General features: G+C 41.1%; 1 protein-coding gene and 1 non-coding gene across 5 annotated transcripts; both read right to left on the bottom strand.

Moving 5' to 3' along the window:
- Positions 1-3,355: 3,355 nt before the first annotated feature.
- On the bottom strand, positions 3,356-13,775 carry LOC139745858 (calcium and integrin-binding protein 1-like). Of its 4 annotated transcripts, none has more exons than XM_071656490.1 (6): positions 13,755-13,775; positions 6,294-6,575; positions 5,911-6,010; positions 5,397-5,544; positions 4,369-4,481; positions 3,356-3,810 (listed from the first exon to the last, which is right to left on the bottom strand). In XM_071656490.1, exons 2-6 carry the CDS (start codon positions 6,377-6,379, stop codon positions 3,703-3,705), a joined length of 555 nt encoding a protein of 184 aa, XP_071512591.1. In that variant the 5' UTR covers positions 6,380-6,575; positions 13,755-13,775; the 3' UTR covers positions 3,356-3,702. The 4 variants fall into 4 exon arrangements, with proteins under 4 accessions (XP_071512591.1, XP_071512589.1, XP_071512588.1 ...); XM_071656488.1 differs by lacking the exon at positions 13,755-13,775 and adding an exon at positions 9,219-9,334; XM_071656487.1 differs by lacking the exon at positions 13,755-13,775 and adding an exon at positions 8,956-9,099.
- TRNAD-GUC (transfer RNA aspartic acid (anticodon GUC)) lies at positions 4,719-4,790 on the bottom strand. The gene has a single exon. It is a non-coding gene; the product is annotated as a tRNA-Asp (tRNA).
- Positions 13,776-20,913: the final 7,138 nt, after the last annotated feature.

Below are 20,913 nucleotides of genomic sequence, written 5' to 3'. Positions count from 1 at the left end.
ACTGCCTGGACATTGTTAAGGTCACGATGTATATTGGATGTTATGGTGATACCAAGACTGGTAGGGTTGTGAGGAGGTCCAGGAAAACAAATAGGGAAGCACTGAAGCCTTGAGGGATTACCTCGACCATGGTCACAGTTACCTCGCTCGGGTACCATCTCCTGATCCCAGTTTACAGAGTTAGGTGTGACGAGACGAGTCGTAGATCAAACAAGAGTAAACATCAACATATGTGTAAATGGTGAGAATATATGGTGGTGAGGAGACGTCAACCAGTACGTGAACTGGGTTATTTGTTGAAGAACAACAGTTGATTGTGAGAGGTGACTGGGGAGAGCAGTGAGGCACACCATTACTGATAGGGAGAAGTGGGAGGAGGTGAGTCTCCAGTGAGGTAGAGACCCCGGCCAGGAGGGACGGCTAATATGAGGTAGCGAGCAAGAAAACCAAGAGAGGAGGATCTTGGAGACCAGACACAGTTGTCACACCTTCCATGAACACCGCAGTCACTAAACACTGCCAGAATGACAGATACGTTTTAAATACACAGATGAACAGAATGATGTATAGAGAGAGAGAGAGTCATTCACTAATCGACAGTCAGACACAAGGGTAAAACTCCATCCCCATTCAGTAAAAACAGACAAATAAAATTACACACACACAAATATATATATATATATATATATATATATATATATATATATATATATATATATATATATATATATATATATATGTATATATTCACAGGCAGGAATAGAGTACATACACAGCCAGGAGGACACATATACACGTACACTATAGAAATGTTGTGTGATCTTGGTGGACAGGTTGGCAGACACGGGTCTTGTGTCTGCCACACAACATGTTGTCAGGCTGGTGAAGGTGAGGTAGCAGCTGCCGGAATGAGGGCCTCGTTAGTGCCAGTTAGAGAGTGCCTGATTTGCTTTGCCTCTCTCTTGCCTCTCTCCCATCTAGATGCTCACACCTGTTCCCTCCCAGCCTCTCTCTCTCTCTCTCTCTCTCTCTCTCTCTCTCTCTCTCTCTCTCTCTCTCTCTCTCTCTCTCTCTCTCTCTCTCTCTCTCCAATCAATGTCTTGAGCTTCCTGTGCTGTTTTTCCCCACACCTCCTCCACCCCCTTCCTTCCCACCTCCTCCACTGGCTCGTCATTAAGGAAGAAGAGGAGGAAGAGGAGCTCTTCTTCTTTATCTTCTTCTCCAGAGAGCCTCTGATGGCACCGTGACTAAGGGTATGTTACGCCTGTAACATCCATCAGCCACACACACACACACACACACACACACACACACACACACACACACACACACACACACACACACACACATATACATACACACACACACACACACACACACACACATACCTGCTACTAATGAAGACACTCTCTTTACCCTTCCCTCCACACGTGGCTTCATATATATATATATATATATATATATATATATATATATATATATATATATATATATATATATATATATATATATATATATATATATATATATATATATAGTATCTATTTACTGTACTTGCCTTAGAGAATACACCTTCTCTCCTTAAGATATACATTTCCCTCTGGGATAAAGATTAAGATAAAGCATCCATTGAAGATATGGTTAGTACAGCTGGCGGCCGTGCAGATGGCAGCACCTCTCGACTCCATCAGCAGAGCTGCTCAGGGCCACTCAATTCTCCGGGATTTTCACATATGATTTTAATATCTCTAGAAATACATATGTTTACATGTAGTTCTTCCCGAGGATTGCATCTTGTTATTCAGTTGTTGTTTTTTCGTTATATCATGGTTGAATGTATGGAAAAGACAATGATTCTGAAACTGTTGTGGATAAATGAGAGTATGACTATATATATAGATACAATAGTGAACTAGATATAATAATGACATGGAAAATGTCATTTTTGTTTTGTAGACACAAAATTAGGTTCTGTTATGTTCATGTAAACAGTCAGAATTTTAGTAATGGTCTCCAGAGACGGTTTATCCTACGTAAATGGGCGCTGGAGTTAATATCAGAGGCAGTATATAAAACCCGTACAAGCCCACTATATATGATTGTATAGACTCTAAGTGATTGTATAGTCACTCTATAAACAAGTGTATATAGAGAGTACAGGTAATCATATTAGCATTTTATAGTAAAGTGTATTAGCATTCTATCAGTAATTGTATAGACCCTGTATTATAAAATCATATTGTCACTAAATGATCAAATGTATAGGCGCTATATCTTCTCCTATTGTCATTGTATTTGTAATCTTATATAATCATATAGATGCTGTAAGATTAACTCTTGAGTCAATATGGAATCAAAACGATTTCAAATCTTCCTTTCCTCGTCATAAGACCCTCGATCTTGTCATGTTGTACGTGTTTGCCGGTGTAGAGATGTTCACTTGTATTCTCAGGTTTCAGTAGTTATAGTTCACGCTTGTTCATCGTGTTTGATTATTGTAGTTCAAAGATCATTAATAGATCACTTGAAGATATAAAGATAATTTTCTCTTTTTGAGTAACTAAGTTTCCCTCATCAGAAACTTTAAGGAAATCCTGCAAAATGTGTTTTATCTAAACTTGTTCATTGTGGTATTATGCTGAAACATGATCTATCTTGTTCGTTATATATCTACATACTTTAATAATAATGCTTAAAAACACTGGTCATTGTCAGTAATGTTTTTTCTGTCACGTTCTCTGAGCAAATCACTGTGATAACTTACACATCACAGACGTTATCAGGGAATTAACACAAAATATGATCATTTAAAGTTTCTATGTATAATATGTATTATATTGTACATATAGAATAATCATTCAAGACGATCTACAGTAACAGAAATAACATTAAATACTGTGGGACAATGTCCATCAATCAGCTATATAGATGAAAATTAGAATTATCATCTATACCTAAAAAAGTTATATATATATATATATATATATATATATATATATATATATATATATATATATATATATATATATATATATATATATATATATCCTGAACACATAGATTTGCGTGTATATTGAGTCAAATGAATAAATATGCCATTAAGAAACACATGTCATACAGAGGCACTTGAGGATTGCACGATATAAACCCAGGTAGACGGGTATAGATATAGATATAGGTATGGTTGTAAGTGTAGGTATACATACAGGTATAGGTATAGGTATAACCATCAGTGAAGGTGAAGTTGATGGACGTGGAAACAGATGTGTGGTTATGTGTGTCTTTGTTCTTGCCAGTGATGTCTTTTGTCGGTCTTGTTGTCTTACGTCTGTCTCTGGCGGTATGTCTACATGTGTGTGTGTGTGTGTGTGTGTGTGTGTGTGTGTGTGTGTGTCTGTGTGTGTGTGTGTGTGTGTCTGTGTTTTAGCCAGTAATTGTTCTTAATATTCAAACACTATCAAAAATATATATTGACCAATATTGGTCGTGTCGAATTAGGAGTCACACATCCAATATCTCCTTAGTTTCCTTTGTAGCAATATTCTCCCAATATTCCTACTGATTCTACGTCACTGATCATCACATTTCTTTCCTCATTCCGAACTCATGGTCACCACCACGCACCATCAGCTGCTATGTTCACGTATTTCAGTTTCTCAACACAACGACGACCACCACCTTCCTCTCTTGTTGGTGACGCGTCTACAAGGAGAACCTGAAGGAATGGACGAAGTCTGGACACTTGGTCAGCAGGTGTTTGAACTCCTCCTCTGAGATCCCACCACCATCAAGGTCTGTCTCCTCAAGTAACTGAGAAACAAAATGTTAACATTAACATGTATGGATAAAATGGTTAACATTAATACATTAGGAAAATGTTGGTGTTAGATTATGAGGAGAACAACACAGTTTGGTTACCAGATCAGTTCATGGCTTCATTACTACGTTCATTTTACTTGTTTGATGACTTGATGATACAACAAAGTACACTACAGTTCTGTAGGATCATCATATAACATTACGTCAGCACTTCGGCCCCACATTGCTTATCATAACTGTTATAAGACATGACATGACATAGATCATATATCATCTATGTTGTAGTATTGTGTCAAATCTTTAGGTGCGTTTTCGTTGGTTGTACATACCTGTCAGAGCTGAACAAGAACCAGGAGCGGGTGTTCACTTATGCTGCTTTGTAGATACATACGACAAATATTGAACATGGATGTAAACGTATGAAAACCGATCTATATTGTTCTTGTGAATATAATATCGTGAAATTTGTGGGAAGGCTCTCTCTCTCTCTCTCTCTCTCTCTCTCTCTCTCTCTCTCTCTCTCTCTCTCTCTCTCTCTCTCTAACTCACCCTGTCCACCAGCTTGGTCTTCTCCTTCTGCAGCAGCCCTGGATCCCCGCCCGTCAGCTTCTCCACCACCGTCTGCAGATCCTCCTCGTCCAGACTCCTGTCCTCGTTGTAATCTGCCGAGGACATATACCACTACACATGCAACATACACAAACAAATACTATATATATATATATATAGAATGAGCAGCCAGCTTGGCAGACGGTCGCCTTCCTACGCCGGGACTCGAACCTGTACCTGCATGACTCGTAGGTCGCGGAGCTCAGCGTTAATTAGGGAAAATGTGTTAGAAAACGTAATGTAAACTGTTGTGATACCTAAACAACCATCAAGTTGTGAAAATGAAATGCCTCCCCGGCGGGGAATCGAACCCCGGTCTCCCGCGTGACAGGCGGGGATACTCACCACTATACTACCGAGGAATGGATGAATGCAGCGTAGTGTTGGTTCAGGAAAAACCATTTTCTCAGCACTTCTCTGACCCTGTGTGTAGCTGCACGTTTACAAGATCACGTTGTTAGTCGTATCAATTATGTTTACCATTAATGGTCGTCCTAATGACATTACTGGTATCATACTTATTTTCATTTGTTGATGAAGATCACTTTGTTTTCCTTCATTAAAGATGTTATTATTGTTTGTATGTTACATTTTACTTGTGTCTACGACTTTCTTTACCATGCATTTTTACTGTTACTATCTCCATCTACGTGTTACCTCTCTAACACTTACTTCACCTAAAACTGTCCCTTCTAACATAATACTAACACCTATAGCTACCTCCTCTACCATACTTCACCATCCCTATCTTCACAACCTCCCACCATTAACTTTAGCACACCCGCACCTTCTACCATTACTTCTACCACACCCGCACCTACTACCATTACTTCTGCCACACCCTCCACCTCCACACACCTACCACCATTACTTCTACCACACCCTCTACCTCCACACACCTACCACCATTACTTCTTCTACCACACCCTCCACCTCCACACACCTACAACTACTCCTCCACCACTCACCGAAGATATGGAAGGCGTAGTGAGCCTTGAGATGCAGGGGAGCCTTGTCACTCATGACGGAGAGCAGGTCGAGGAAATCCTCGAAGCTGATCCTCGAGTCTTGAGCGGAGGAAAACACCCGAGTGATGCGATCCTTGAAGGGGTTGTTCTGTCCAGGGTGACAGTGATACAGCAGGGCAGTGATAGAGGATAACAGTGATATGATAGGAGAGTAATACATAGTGACAGTGATATGGTAATATAGCAACTCGAGGTGACGGCATCACCACACGAGAGCATTGCACTGTGCACAACAGGAAAGATGAATCGAAGTCAATTATTGGAAATAAAAAAAAATACGAGTTAAAGATAAGTTAAAAATATTTAGATAACCAGGGAAAACCAATGCTGGACCGTAGATTTCTCTCTCTAATTCCATTCCCTCCCCATCTAACTCAACTTCCATCTTTCCTCCTCCCACCATGCAACTCCTCTCCCCACAGACCCCTAGGCAACCCACACAAACCCACAATACCTTCAGTTCAGGAAGTTCTTGGATGGTCTCTTCTGGGTAGCGGGTGATTTTATCACTCTCTACATTTGACCCTACGAGTTCTGTCCATCTTCGCCAGGCTCTGTGGGAGTGGAGACGCTGATGTTAGCTGTGGTACAGCGGTAGTGAAGAGGCAGATAACAGATGTTAGCTGTGGTACAGCGGTAGTGAAGAGGTAAATAACAGATGTTAGCTGTGGTACCAAGGTATAAAATGTTTACCACAAGAGCGTAATGGCTATATACGTTCACTGAAAGAAAGATAAGTCAAAATGATCTCTCTCTCTCTCTCTCTCTCTCTCTCTCTCTCTCTCTCTCTCTCTCTCTCTCTCTCTCTCTCTCTCTCTCTCTCTCTCTCTCACTTACAGCAGGATCTCCTTCCTCGTCAGGTAAGTCAGGTCCTCGTAATCCTGAAGTTCATCCTCGGAAAAGACGCTCCTATTGTTGCCCATCCTACCACACCCCGCTGGGGTCCTCCTGCCTCACTGTCTCGCCCTCCCTCTCTCTCTCCTGCTGTCTCTTGCCAACTCCTGTCTTGCCTCTCGGTCTCCGGTGCTATCTCGATCTCTCTCCTGGGATCTCCTGCCGCCTCCTCTTCTGGTTTGACGTCTCTAGTATTATCCTCGTACGATGGTCCTTTAGTACCTCCTGAAAACGAAATTAATTAGAGAATCATGAGAGAGAGAGAGAGAGAGAGAGAGAGAGAGAGAGAGAGAGAGAGAGAGAGAGAGAGAGAGAGAGAGAGAGAGAGAGAGAGACTTAACATATAGAGGATCGGGAGGAGTAGACTGTAACACATGAATCACAGTAAGTTTGCAATGTTTTATGGTCAGAGATAACGACCATACAACACCATTTCAGATGCATCTGGAAATCACTCGTAATATGTAAGCTTCCACCTTATTGTCATTCGTCTTCGAGAACACTATCATAACATCATCTGTTATGCAAATAAGCGTATCTTTCATAACAATTGTTCTGAATAATCTTTTAAGACGGATTGATTCATCAGGAGTTGTTAACGTTTTCAAGAAGGCGAGAAATCCTTGATCCAAACTTTTCCACACGTATGATTGCTTGGGCTTTGACCTGACCTTTCAACTGTAACTACGTCAAGGTCACGCCATTATATCCAAAGGTCGTACCTTCGTGCTGACGGGTAGTGCTGTGGTGCTCAAGGGTCGTCCTGGCACGCTAAGGACGTTATCGTCGATAAACTCGTTATCTTATCAACAATGAATTAAGAAGATAACAATTTCTCTAGTGACCCGTTCACTTTCAGTGTTGTCGGCTCTATATCACTTTCCGTCGGCTGTATATCACTTTCATTTCGATGAGCCTCACATTTCCACACCGTGGACGTAGATAGAAGCACATAGTACACGAGTATCATGGCACCGTCAGCAGGAGCAGCTGCTCCGCTGTGCATCTGGGACGGTTGGTGAGCAGGTGTTACGTACAGTTGCTCATACGCCACATTTCCCTTCCTTTATTACATATTCTGCTAATTATTTCGCATCCCATCCACGCTAGCCAGGTGAATAACCTCTTAGAAATGAATTCACGAAATTAAATTATTTGCAAGATTCACGGAAGATCGTATATTTAGTGAAGGTTGTGATTACAATGTGGTGTCGGAAAGTGTCACTGTTGCCATCAAGAAGGTTTTGTTTTTATTTACGTGACGTCACCAGTGCTATAGATTCACAAAATCTGTGACGTCATAAATTCTCTTGATGACATCACACGGTCTTTTATATCTGATTATCAATAAGAATCTGTGTATTATCTCACCAGTCAGTTTAACTCGTTATCTTCAAGTATTTCCTATGGTGCATGTTGAACCATGCATGGATCTGTGAATTCAAACAGGTATGTTATGCCACATGAAAACCCAAGATAACATATTAAGATTTGAGATAACGAAGGATGAAACCAAATATATCTTGACACAAGTGGAGATCACACCGGACGATCGAGGTTGACATGGCTCCATGCTCTGACCCAGGTCAAGTCTGTCTGACCCAGGTCAAGTCTGTATGACTGACGAGATCAGCCTTGCAGCTCTGTGAATCTCAGGAAAACAAGCTTAGCATAGCAATGTTGGATACTCAGGGCAGCGAGTTCAGCCTAGCAATTGTGCAAGACTATGGGTTAACAAGGTTACGTTGGTCTTGGTCGTTATGAACAATGGCAACGTAAAAGTTTGGTCGATCTGGTGTGATACACAACAGACCCCAGTGACCTTGACATACCGTCAGATGATGTGGAGTAACGTGATATAAGCCAACACGACACATGATGACCTGACTTCACTTGGGTGGACACATGAAGATCTGACATCATATGGAAGGACACAGAATGGCACTGGGCCGCCTTATCTTATCTAGAAGTACACACAGCAACCCACATGATCCAAAAGGACGAGATAAAACTTCAGAACCACTGTGAAGACAAAGGAAGACCAAATCCAAAATCATCCAAGAGACAGTTTCTCATATCAACGTTCGTGGACGAACCTGGGAATATATTGTGATAAATCTTGAGTTGACAACGACACATCTGAGAAACCTTGGGAGAACACAGGAAGGTTTTACCTCTCCTAGGAAGACACACAGTGACCTCACGTCTGGGTCGATGACAGGAACACCTGTGATCATGATATCCAAGTCTTACCAACTACAACTGGTTCGATCCCCTTGTTTTATGCATGTCTGCTGGTGGCAGAGTAAGGAAACAATTTCGTGAGTTCGGAAACCCTTCGTACATTCTGTAAACCGTCAGAATGGGAATATTTTTAATGTAATCCTCAGATGAGTGCAACACATACAAGTTACATTGGATCGTCTGAGCTCAGTTGACTTTTTGCTCTTTTAATACAACTGTAAAAGACGAGCATCGTCAGTTGACCAGACGTAAGGCGTTCCCTGTGTGTCGCTGCTCGCGGAAGATCGTGACCTTAGGATCGCTAATCACATATTTGCGACTTTACTTGGTCGTATATCAAGGTTTCCAGTCACATACCTACCTGCTGACTAGATCGAACTATAGGTCTACGAGACCTTCCGACCAATCCTCCGGCCAAATGTCGTAATAATAATGAGAGCTGATACTTGCAACACGTCACACATCACCTCCTCACCAGCTCTCACCAACTGACGGAAACAAACCGTCCAAACTCATTATCACGAGTACAGAGTGGCTCACAAGTTCGGACTCATGATCGAGATTGCATCTTTACCTTCAGTTCAACCAATGATTAAGTTGCTAACTATAGATTTATACACATACGTGCGTACGAGGACGAAGAACTCAAGCTACCCGGTATGCAGGTTTCTGTTGATGCAGTTTACACACGAGCGGCACTGAAGGTAAAGAGGTGAACTGTGAGTGTGAGTCTGGGCTCGTGAGACACCCTGTAAATCATTATCAGAATGTTAATCTGTCTTGTGATAAACCAGATACCACTTTGTCCTTATTTCCTCTCATATTATGATTCTAGATCTAATCATCTATCTCTGATAACTCATCCGCGTTTCTGCATCACAACCACAAGTATCTGAACAGAAATTGTTGATGGAAAATGTAATGTGTTATTGTGGTGCGGAGGGAATGTTGTAGGGAGGAGCTGGTGTCTGTTTTACGATCCCTGACGTTATGTGGCCTTGTATGATTGATTGGATTTCTTGCTGATAAGGAGAGTTGGATTATTCGTTGAGTGACTCAGAGTTAGTTGATGTAGTGACTGAATGACACTGTAGATTAAGAAAAGTAAAAGTTAAACTATTGCAGAACTGGAAGGCAAGGAAATGCAAGAAACTCACTCTCATGGTAGATATGTTGTCTCTGTGGTAGGTGGCAGCCACCGACCAGGGAGGTGTAGCGCTGTACTACCCACCTGGGTATTACGAGGGTTAGTGACGGTGCAGCGGTGCGTCGACACGACAGTGGACGTCAGATCACTCCTTTGACCCAGGTTGCATCCATGTTCTTCCTGACTCACTAACACGTGGGCTGCTGGCATTCAGTCCACAAACATACAATCTCTCTATATCCCACAGAACACTTGCCTGTCCTACCTTGTAGCCAATTTTCGTCGTTCAGTATTCATATGTACTCTCTCTCTCAGCCTCGGACCAGCGCCTGTGACATCCTGCTTCTTGTGAAGTTAATAAAAGCATTTCATCTCAGATGAGTCAATGACGGTCTCAAAGCCCCTCACCTCACCTTACAAATATCTGTTGATGTGGGAGTGGGAAGTGACTTTAATAGAACCACATGTGGACATGCTTACAGTAAGATGGATATGTGGATTCTCAGTGGGTTTTAATGATATCGAGAACAATGATTCGATTAGGTGGTTAAATAAGTTAGATCTGGCAGAGATGCGAGGTCTGGTTGGTTAAATCTGGTTTGATTTGATATTTGGACGAAAGATTTACGTCCAGCATTCACACAAGAGATGCCATCATCAGTCACCTCACTGATAAACCCTCCAGCAGCAATATATTTTTCATATCTAAATTAGAATCATATGGCTCAACCCCGGACACTTCATCACGTTATACCGTTAGGAACACATGCTGAAGGTTAGATAACAGGAACTGCATTACATTACGTCAAAAGTCCAGACGTCAGAAATCCGGAAAATCTTGTTAAAATCTAATTTTTCATTTTGTTTTGATATTGAATATTTCTCTTCCGTTTATGAGTATTATGACATTATGCATATACCTACCATGATAATCGCATAAGAAAAGTGTACTACCATACTAATGAAATGGTTTACGACATACTCAGTGTACTGTATTATACTTTCAGAAATCCAGAAAAATAAAAATCCAGCATTGCCCGGGTCCCAAGCTCCTCAGATTTTTATATGTATTGTTGGATGTAGTAATAATCAAGACGCAGAGGTTTATAACTCAGTGGTGTTCCTATATAATCAAAATCAGGTTTGTTTATTCGTGAACTCTACTGAAGATTTCTACTGTAACGTTACATTAGTAAACGTCGCCAAGGTTAGTATTGTCTCTTGGATAATCAGATTCAAACAATTAATGGGAAAGAAACTAACTCAGTTGTCAACTTTCGTAATACATAGCTTATAGAAAGTACTAATACTCTACTGAATAGTGTTACAGTACTCACAAACAACAAAATACTTTGATGATCGTGAAATTTGGTGAATTATATGAGTTACAGTTGTTATAGAGAACCGCCGTCATAGAAAACGGAGATAAACCATTTTCCTCTAATATTTCAAAGACTATCTTTAGTAACATCCCTGGGGACGCGAGGCTGGAAATATGTATCAAGGAAATTATAAGTGAGAAAGAAAATGTAATATATATGAATATAGTATAAAAGATACTGAATACTTTGTGAAATTGAAGTCAGTCATTGTTTATACATAAAAGAGACGATATAGGAAAGGAATATTGAACAAAAGCCAATCTAAGTAATTTAGATCTGATTGTTTCATGATTAAAGTAGTAGATATGGTATAAAAAATGATTCGTTCATATGATGTACAAGTTGACAGTGCACCTTGTTATGAGTGATTCTGTTGGCTGTGAGAAACGTATAGTTAATTACAAAACGTCGCTCTACTGTTATTTCTTATAAGATAGTTGGTCTGTTTTCGTACACACTCGTTTGCTATTGGGTAATTACAATCCAGCTGTCCACTGTTCTCTCCCAGAAAACACAAGAACGCTGTTCATCAACAAGTTATTGAGAATAAGAGTTGAACGTCCTAGGAACACAGAACACTCAATTTCTTCATCAAGAAATGACAATAACTCATTTTTTCTCTTGTGTATTTACCTGATAAACCTTATCTTCGTGATGTCTTCCTCAGCTCTAGATTCGAGTCCTGTCTACATGCAATCACAATGTAATCAACACTACAGATGCAGCACCAATAACCGCAGATGAAAGTGCATTCTTCCTCAAGGAACGTGTTTATCACACATTTATACTCGAACAGTTCACTTCCTATGAACTTGGATCAAGGAATGCACGTACAATTTGAGAAGACATTCATCATACATATATATTCAAGAAATGTGTAATAACCTTGTATTAGATATGATACACACAAGACATACTCTAACTGTGAACATACACTCAATAAGAGAATGTCTTTAAAGTACTTCCTCGTATGATCTATACACATACTTGGTGGATTTCGTTAAACACTTCGCTTTCACAACTCTCTCGTTTCCTTGGCCGAAAATCAAGACGCATCACTGTTGCCAACGAGTCAGTTTTGCTCCTGACGAAGTTGCACTGTACATGGTATTGAAAAAAGTAATAATCATGATACCATTTAGTTCACAGATGACCTAAAAAACATCTGTACGTTCTTTCAGTCTTCATACATTGATAATAAGGTATCCTTTCCTCTAAGATTTAATGTAATAATTACTTATTTGAAAGTGTTGTCCCCTGGCCTGTAACTAGCTCCGATTTAGGAAATTTTGGAACACTGGCCGATTTCACAGACACAAAACTGATTTATATGTTTTTTTTTTTTTTTTTTTAATTTTCCAAAAAAAGGAACAGAGAAGGGGGCCAGGTGAGGATGTTCCCTCAGAGGCCCAGTCCTCTGTTCTTAACGCTACCTTGCTGATGCGGGAAATGGCGAATAGTTTGAAAAAAAAAAAAATATACAACATCCTCCCACGGTGAGGATACGAACCTGTGTCCACTTGGGTAAAACATAGATATGATAACCACTGAGACATGGAATTGGTAAAGAAAGTTTACTTATTTTGTTAGTATTTAGTGTCCTTTCAAAATTCTCTCTCTCTCTCTCTCTCTCTCTCTCTCTCTCTCTCTCTCTCTCTCTCTCTCTCTCTCTCTCTCTCTCTCTCTCTCTCTCCTGACGATGAGAATGTAGTTTGATTACTTGATTACATATACGTGGTAAGCCACCAAGAATGTGGAGTTATGGTACACCTCTGGTAGCTGCTGCTTCCATTAGTTTCTGTGTGCAGGTTGGCCTCATCGGGATTATCCGTTACATTTTTCCCCCTTCAATAGCGAGGTTCTGAAATCCATTTCCTTCCTCTGTCTTTTTCTCCTATAACGTGTTTATGTTTGAGAGTCCAGGCTGGGGACAACGAGGAGTTCTGATTAGAATATCTATTCTCTTTTTCTTACCTTAATATCTTTACTCATAAAATGGCCGTAACTGGAGCAAGTTTTGTCCTTGTCATGTCGGCCACCGCATAAAAAGTCATTAGTGGAAGGTTAGAGTCTCGTTAATTGTTCTGGTTAAATGTCGGTCCATCTAGGTGTGCAGGCAGGCTACCTGGTCTAGTCTGACTAGAGAGAAGGTACATAATGACTGTTGAACCATGTATGGTCTGAAACTGAACCCTCAACTCATTTTCGTAGCTTACATCAATTTCTTCGCAATCTTGTATTTGAATTAACTCGATTTGGGAGCCAGTACAATATTTCGCTATACGTAGGTAAGTTCTGTTGAAAGGTAATGGGTTAAAATATGATTTTTGGGATATCCGCTGGAGCGATACAAGCGTTCACTTCCATCTTACTGTTGCTGTGTTAGTTAGGGGTAAGAATATGTCTTAAAGGGACATATTGGAAGGTTTAGAACACGTTTGTACAGAAGAACCTAAATAATCAGAAGAGGAAATACGTGTGAAGTAGAAAGCAGATAGGATGTGCACGTAGAAATATGTTCAGGTCCAGCATATGTAATTGTAGAAATAACTGATAAAAGTTCACCACATTTTTCTCATAATATTTGGTTCACTTTAAGTTCCGGTACTCATTCAAGGTCAGATAATTTACCTTATATGTTGGCGATATATATAGACCAGCAGAACTTTAACTTCCGGTGATGGCAATATTGTAGGGTAGACTCTTGCATTTTAAGTACAACTCGGTATGAAAGCTATTTTCGTCCTCTCTATATTCCCAAATGCGCACACAACAATAAAAAGCACAGTGGCATCGCACACACAAACACGGAGACAGTGAAAGTGATAACAATTGAGTAATCAACATCCTGCTGATGCCAATGTCTGGCTTAATTTCTTGTTTTTAAATCGTCTTTCTACTTCAACTTTTGCAGTGAAACAGATGAAAACGAGTTCACATTGTTTTGACTTAACTGTGACCGTAAACTCAGTGAAGAATATGTATGTAATATGGGAATGACCTTTATGAAGAATCGGCTCTTGCTTTGTGAAACATATGGAAAGTTATTGTAATATTCACTTTGTTCACATGTTCAAGAAGATATTATCTGGAAATACTGATAATATTGGCAGAATTTTTTTAATTCAGATAGTGGAAGGTAATATATAGCTTATCCAACATAGAAAACGTAGTTAGAATCCATTTTCTCTCACTATTATCAGGGTAAACGAAATGAGTAATTGTGAAAAGGTTGCCTGTACTAGATAATAATTCTCAGCATTACGCAGTGAGGAATACAACTTTGACAGAAGAATTTTTTATGATACTCATTAATCACAGTGATGACAGATAGCCTTGATATTGTGATTTCTTTTTCATTATACCAAAAATTAAAATTACACCCAGAAACCCCAATCACCCATACTTAGGGAATGCACTTGGAATGCAGTGTACACATGGGATGGCCTGTTATAAAGAAATGCACATGATGCTCTGCATTTAAAGTGAGCGAAATTGTAACCTACACACACACACACACACACACACACACACACACACACAAGATTTACGTAAGCAGAGAACATGTTAACACAACAAACCACACACAAGAACATTTCTTTTTTCACTTTTTCTCTTCATTTCCTTTCCTCACTTCTCTCTTCCATCATTCCTCCTGCTTCCTGGATTGTCCTGCGCACAATCTTCGAATTTATCTTTTCTCTATGCAAGATGTGAGAGTTGGCTTCCGTCACGTCCTCTTGGAGTGTGTGTGTGTGTGTGTGTGTGTGTTCCCTCCCTCCCTCCCCACCCGCCACACAGCAAGAGAGAACAGGATTCTTCAACTTGTTATGAGTTTATGAACTCATTTTTCAAGTTTTTTAACTCACACGAAAGACATATTTTGTTTTATATAGAAAAACTTAGTGGATCCATTTGTACTATTCAGAAGTTTTCCTTCGACTATTAAAAATATTGCACTTTTCATCATTGCTCTTATCAACTTATAATTTTCTTTCCTTTTTATCTGTTTTCTCGTTAAACTTCAAATTACGAACTGGTCACATTCGTCCTGATTCCTCCAATGCAGTTGCCAATGCAGGAAAACATTTTTAGACCGCCCGCGATAACCCAAAAATTTATACTAAAATAATAAAGGTTAGACATTCAGTCTGAAGTGGCTGGTGTGTCCCAGCATAGCCTGGCTCTCTCCCTACAGGCCGAGCGCTTCACCCGTCCTAGATGCGCCTCTAGTACGCGTAAAGGAGGGACTAAAACTAAGCGAGCGAATTCTAGAACGGCGCAAGTTGTAGCGGTGTTCGGGGGTTGGCAACAGTGCGCGATAAGGCACGGTGTTGAGTCGGTCGTGTTCAGCTGGTGCGCCCGAGGGACGGTTATGGCCGCGTTGAGCCACAGCGTTTGCTCAGAGAGGGTGAGATAAAGATTGAGTTTAGCTGTAAAGTTGTAGCAGTTTGGTGGTTGTATTCAGATCAAGTATATAGGAAATAACAGGTGGAAAAGCCTCACTTGCTCTGTCTCCCTCAAAAGCTACTTCCATGGTTATATTTTCAGGCCTGCAAAAGTTTGTTGAAAGGATGTTGAAGATTCAAAACAGATTTTACAGAAGTTTTTAGAGATGCCACTGGAACAATTTTAAGGTAAACAATAATAATGATAATAATAATATTAATAATAATAATAATAATCATAATGATAAGAATTGTATGAAGACATTAGCTAGCTAAACGAAGCTACGCATAGAAACCTACGTGTGCCGTCTGAACAGGTTTACGAACCCTTTTCTCTGTTCTCTATGTATGCCTGACTTTATGATATTATTTGTTAAACTAGTAATGTTGTCCCTGATTACGAAGGGACTACATGTCATTATCTAATGTGTGCTGTCTGGAGATAATTATACATGGAGATAAAAACATGTATACACCCTCAAACACCTATCAACAAACATTCATAAACACAATAAACACAAAAATACGCACCCAAACACACGTCCACTAAACACACACACACACACACACACCGCGGACGGTAGGGGTTCCCCCACCGCGACCACAGCCAGCCAGCCAGACACACAGTACCACCTTCCCATCCCTACCCACCGCCCCGCCGCCCCGCCGCCCCTTCCTTCCCACCCCTGACACAGAGCCGGGAAGCCGGCGGCCGCCCGCCCCTTGAGCCCTGCACACTAAAGCACTATGGGAGCGCGTGTTGAACAGCATCACATAAGGCGAGGGTTTGAGACGCGCCTTTCCGCTCTCCCTGCCTCACCTGACTACACGCTCCCCATACACACACACACACACACACCACGGTGACGATGTAGACAGTAAACAGCAGCTGTTGAGAGATGCAAATATGGAGTAACCAGAAGTCATAACGAGAACATAAGCAACAAATGTGTTAGAGACGTAACAAGGGACATATACTGTATCAGTGGATGAATGGAGTACGTCACGTGATGACACTGTGAATGTTTACAGTACACAGAACTGGAAAAAATAATTACAATCGAAAGATTTTTCCAGAGATCGCGTCCCACGAGTATACACTACATTGAGCCGGAACTGAAATATGTGACAACAGTCTGGTCTGCTCACCAGTGGAGCCACACACACACGTAACCTTGGTGGCAACGGTTTAAAAGACTGCAAGAAGAATAGCACCAGACCCGAGTGGTCTGTACCAGGAAGACAAGATGGATCGAAGCCTTGAATCTACATATTTGATGAGAAAAGAAATAAGAGAAGACAAGATCGCTATACAGAAACTTCTGAAACCATGATGACGTTAACACAGAGTTCTTTGCTGCTTGAAGTGTGTCCACAACAAAAGGACACACGGAGATTAGGCAAGAAAAGTGTTGGGAGTGTTTTATACATAACACATAAATCAATGTGTTTATAACTGCAATCATTGCCAGAGGTCTGCGTAGGTGTTTTATGTGTACAGTAAACCTACCCGGGAAAGTCTGCATCATTTTAAGTGTAGTGAGAGTGTAGTGTATCTTGTGTTGGGTATAATTTGTGTATGATTTGACCAGAATATAGTATAGCTAGTGTGTGGCGTCGAGAGGGAGAGAGAGAGATAGAGAGAGAGAGAGAGAGAGAGAGAGAGAGAGAGAGAGAGAGAGAGAGAGAGAGAGAGAGAGAGAGAGACTCTGTGTGTGTGTGTGTGTGTGTGTGTGTGTGTGTGTGTGTGTGTGTGTGTGTGTGTGTGTGTGTGTGTGTACAAATATTGTATATTTGATGTCTAGTGTGTTCTGTGATATGGTTCGAGTATGTTGTGGTATAATTAGCTATGTGGTGAGGTGTGGCTTTAGTATGTTGTGGTATAAGCATGAAGTAGGGGATACACAGTGTGTGTCTGTCGCCAGGTGTCTCTTGTTGTAGTGTGTAGTAGAGATTGTGTAAAATGTGTGTAAGTGTGTGTGTGTGTGTGTGTGTGTGTGTGTGTGTGTGTGTGTGTGTCTGTGGTATAACTAGTATGTGATTCACTATTAAGTTTTCAGTATATACCATGTGTGTGTGGTATAACTAGCGTGTGGTACACTTATTCAGTTCTCAGTATTGAAAAGTTTATTCTGAAGATATAAAGAACCACATCCACAACCCGGTGAGGTAGCTGCTCTACAACATTACCGGTTGTAACTGGCTACACACTTGTAGTCATTCATGAACAGTGATCCATATACATTATCTTCACACTTAGCGTGTGGCATATTATCTAACCAAGCGATATGAGCACTTTGGTGGATGCCCTTAGAGATGAGGTAAGTATGTTGTGGTAGGTCTCCACATTATGTAGTGCTGTTGGGACGCGCCTGATGTGGCGGTAGGCGACGTTCATGTTGGCGGCAGAGAGGCACGCGACCTCCACCACCACCACCGCCACCACCACCAGTACACAACGCCACCACTACCACCACCACCACAACAACACCTCGTCTCCTCCATCTTGCTCAGTCTGTCATAATAACAACATCGAACACTGTACAGGGAGGCTGTATGACACACACTGTCTTTATATACACCTTCTTCTGCTGCGTGCGTCACGAAGTGTGTGTGTGTGTGTGTGTCTGTGTGTCTGTGTATAGGGATCAAGACTCATGTGACGCTGTCAGTGCAGCGGACTCGTGGCTGTCAACTCTTACCTCCACCGACCGACCTGGTCAGCAGCAGTCACGACTAAACTCACTAAGAACAACATCTCTGGGAATGTCAGTCACAGGCAGGTCTTCTTCCCTCAGTCTGTATGATTAGTCTGGTGTCGTCCATAGGGAGCGAGGGACACACACACACACACACACACACACGCTCTTCGTCCGCAGTGTTTTCATAAGGGAGGCGGATTCGAAGGAATCCTTGTTTATTGAAGACATTTATCTTGCCTTACACCTCCTGTGTGTGTGTGTGCGTGTGTGTGTGTGTGTGTGTGTGTGTGTGTGTGTGTGTGTGTGAGCGCACAAAAAGTGTAGTACATTCGCGTCGCCCAGTCTCTTTACTTTATATATATGATAAATAGATAAATGAATGAATAACGGTATATTGAATTTAGTAAGCCATTCGGCTGAAAATACACACTCGAGCCATGACGGACATTACATAAACAGGTGAGGGAGGTGACATCTAGGCAGTCGGGTTGTACGTGACGACTACATACACATGTATTCGTCCAAGTACGTAGATGTTATCATCCACTTCCCATATGCCAGGCGTCCGGTCAGAAGGCAATCCTCACTACATTTTTCAGGATATTCATAATATCACATCAGACGCTTAGCTCGAACAAGACCTTTGCACTGTGTACAACTTTAGAAATCATAAATTACTTAAAACGTTCATAACTTCACATTGAAAAGCTACAAAGACACTCTGACACAAGTGTGGAACTCTGACACAGAATGACCTCATACGTGACCTCGTAAAGGTCATCAACTCTTATGAAGGAAACGCTAAACCAAGACACTCTGAGATCATTTACAACCTCTGTATTTACATGAAGGTATTCCTTCGTAGAAAATGAAGAATTCAGATAAACGAAGATGATGATCTTGTTATTGATGCTAAAGAACAGAAGAATGTGAGGTAGTGTAGCTGCCTCCCGTCCAGGAGCCGTGGTTGTCAGAAGCCGTGGTTGCTGGGTCATTCGTTGACCTCTCCTGTCCTAGTTCATTACCATGGCTTAACCTGCCTCCCGCAGAGGGACAAAACCTTTGAAGACATCAATGTAAAGAACATTAAGCTAGAATGACCATCAAGGGAATTAATAGTAGCACGCTGATCTGTAAACCGATGGTGGTCGTCACAACCTGGCGGGGTAACCAGCCAAGCTGCCTCACCAATACATACATACATACATACGTACGTACGTACCGTAGCAGACCATTTGTTTACATCTCCATCATTCCATTCTTCAAGCTGACGATCCTGCAGGATCTCATCGCAAATCCTCCCGCCATATTAAATCCCTGAGTGTACTCACACCTCCTTCCTCATATCTCTCATACAACATGTAGGAAGAAACAACATCTTCCTGATGGTGTGTATGACACCATGCATCGCCATGCACGTGCGGCTGTAATGGATGATGGAGGGGTATGAAGAGGTACGGTATAAGAGAACGAAAAATGTCTTATTTCTTATGAAGTCTTGTGTGATTGCTTCTTATTTTAGTATAGGGAGACGATTTTACTTTCGTACACACACACACACACACACACACACACACACACACACACACACACACACACACACACACACATATTCTTGAATGATTATTTTTCATGTGTGTAAATAAATACATATACGTAAACAGACACATAAGAAATAGTATGTTGTAATGAATATTTCTTACTATACTGAACAGATAGATCAAAGAATCCTGAATGTATCAGAGTTCTTGTTAGCAGTCGACGTCCACTTTGAGCTGAAGTTATGAATCCAATCAAATATGTAAATAACATTTGGTACTGTCGTCTCGTACAGTGTTGCCACGGCTACAGCGACCGGAGCAGAAACGCTCCCAACATCCCCTCTGTTTATGACGTTCTATCAGACCCTTGTACCGTACTTGTTGCTTACGGTTTGTGTCATGGACACACACACACACACACACACACACACACACACACACACACACACACACAGTGTGTTTAGCTGGGGGTACATATGTACACACATACATAGAGACAGACAGACAGACACATGGCAATACACGCTGCTTAGGACATACAGATAGACAGACGTGTTGTCTTATAAAACATTTCAGCCACATCTTTACTTCTGTAGACATGAACACAAAGCCTCAGTGAGAGGGAGAGTGAGGTTGATGGTAGTGACGAGTGCATGAAAGGTGAGTATTGCTGATCGAGTGTTGTTTGTGTGTGTGTGTGTGTGTGTGTGTTTGTGGTGGAGGAAGCCGTACTAAGGTCCACGTGTGTGTGTGTGTGTGTGTGTGTGTGTGTAAGGTAGGAGTGACAGTGAGGGACCAGCAAGGTACACTTATTATGGTCTGCTGTTCATCTTACTCTGGTTTTAACCCTTCACCGCAGGCGACCCACAGATGATGGGGTGGGGTGGGTGATGATGAACACCTCCCTCCCCCGTACACAGTAGCAGTACAGTAGTAGTCCACCTACAATGTTACTGTTTACCTCAAAATGATCAAATATTTTTGCTCCAAGATTGTAAACCTAACTGCTCAAATGTGTTGTTCCTATTATTCGAATCTTGTTATTCAAAAGTCTCCATATATATATATATAAGAATTTTTATCAGAAAAAATACAAGAT

Source organism: Panulirus ornatus, chromosome 63 (assembly GCF_036320965.1).
Source record: "Panulirus ornatus isolate Po-2019 chromosome 63, ASM3632096v1, whole genome shotgun sequence".
In the NCBI taxonomy this organism is placed as follows: Eukaryota; Metazoa; Arthropoda; class Malacostraca; order Decapoda; family Palinuridae; genus Panulirus; species Panulirus ornatus.
The sequence above is the reverse complement of the archived record's forward strand: the minus strand, read 5'-3'. Positions and strand labels throughout refer to the sequence as shown.

Excerpts from the sequence above, each read along its gene's own strand:
- LOC139745858 (XM_071656490.1), bottom strand. The coding sequence starts at position 6,379 with ATGGGCAACAATAGGAGCGTCTTTTCCGAGGATGAACTTCAGGATTAC. Across the intron at positions 6,011-6,293 it reads ACGAGGAAGGAGATCCTGCT|AGCCTGGCGAAGATGGACAG; the intron begins GTAAGTGAGAGA and ends CCACTCCCACAG. Across the intron at positions 3,811-4,368 it reads AGACCAAGCTGGTGGACAGG|TTACTTGAGGAGACAGACCT; the intron begins GTGAGTTAGAGA and ends TTTGTTTCTCAG.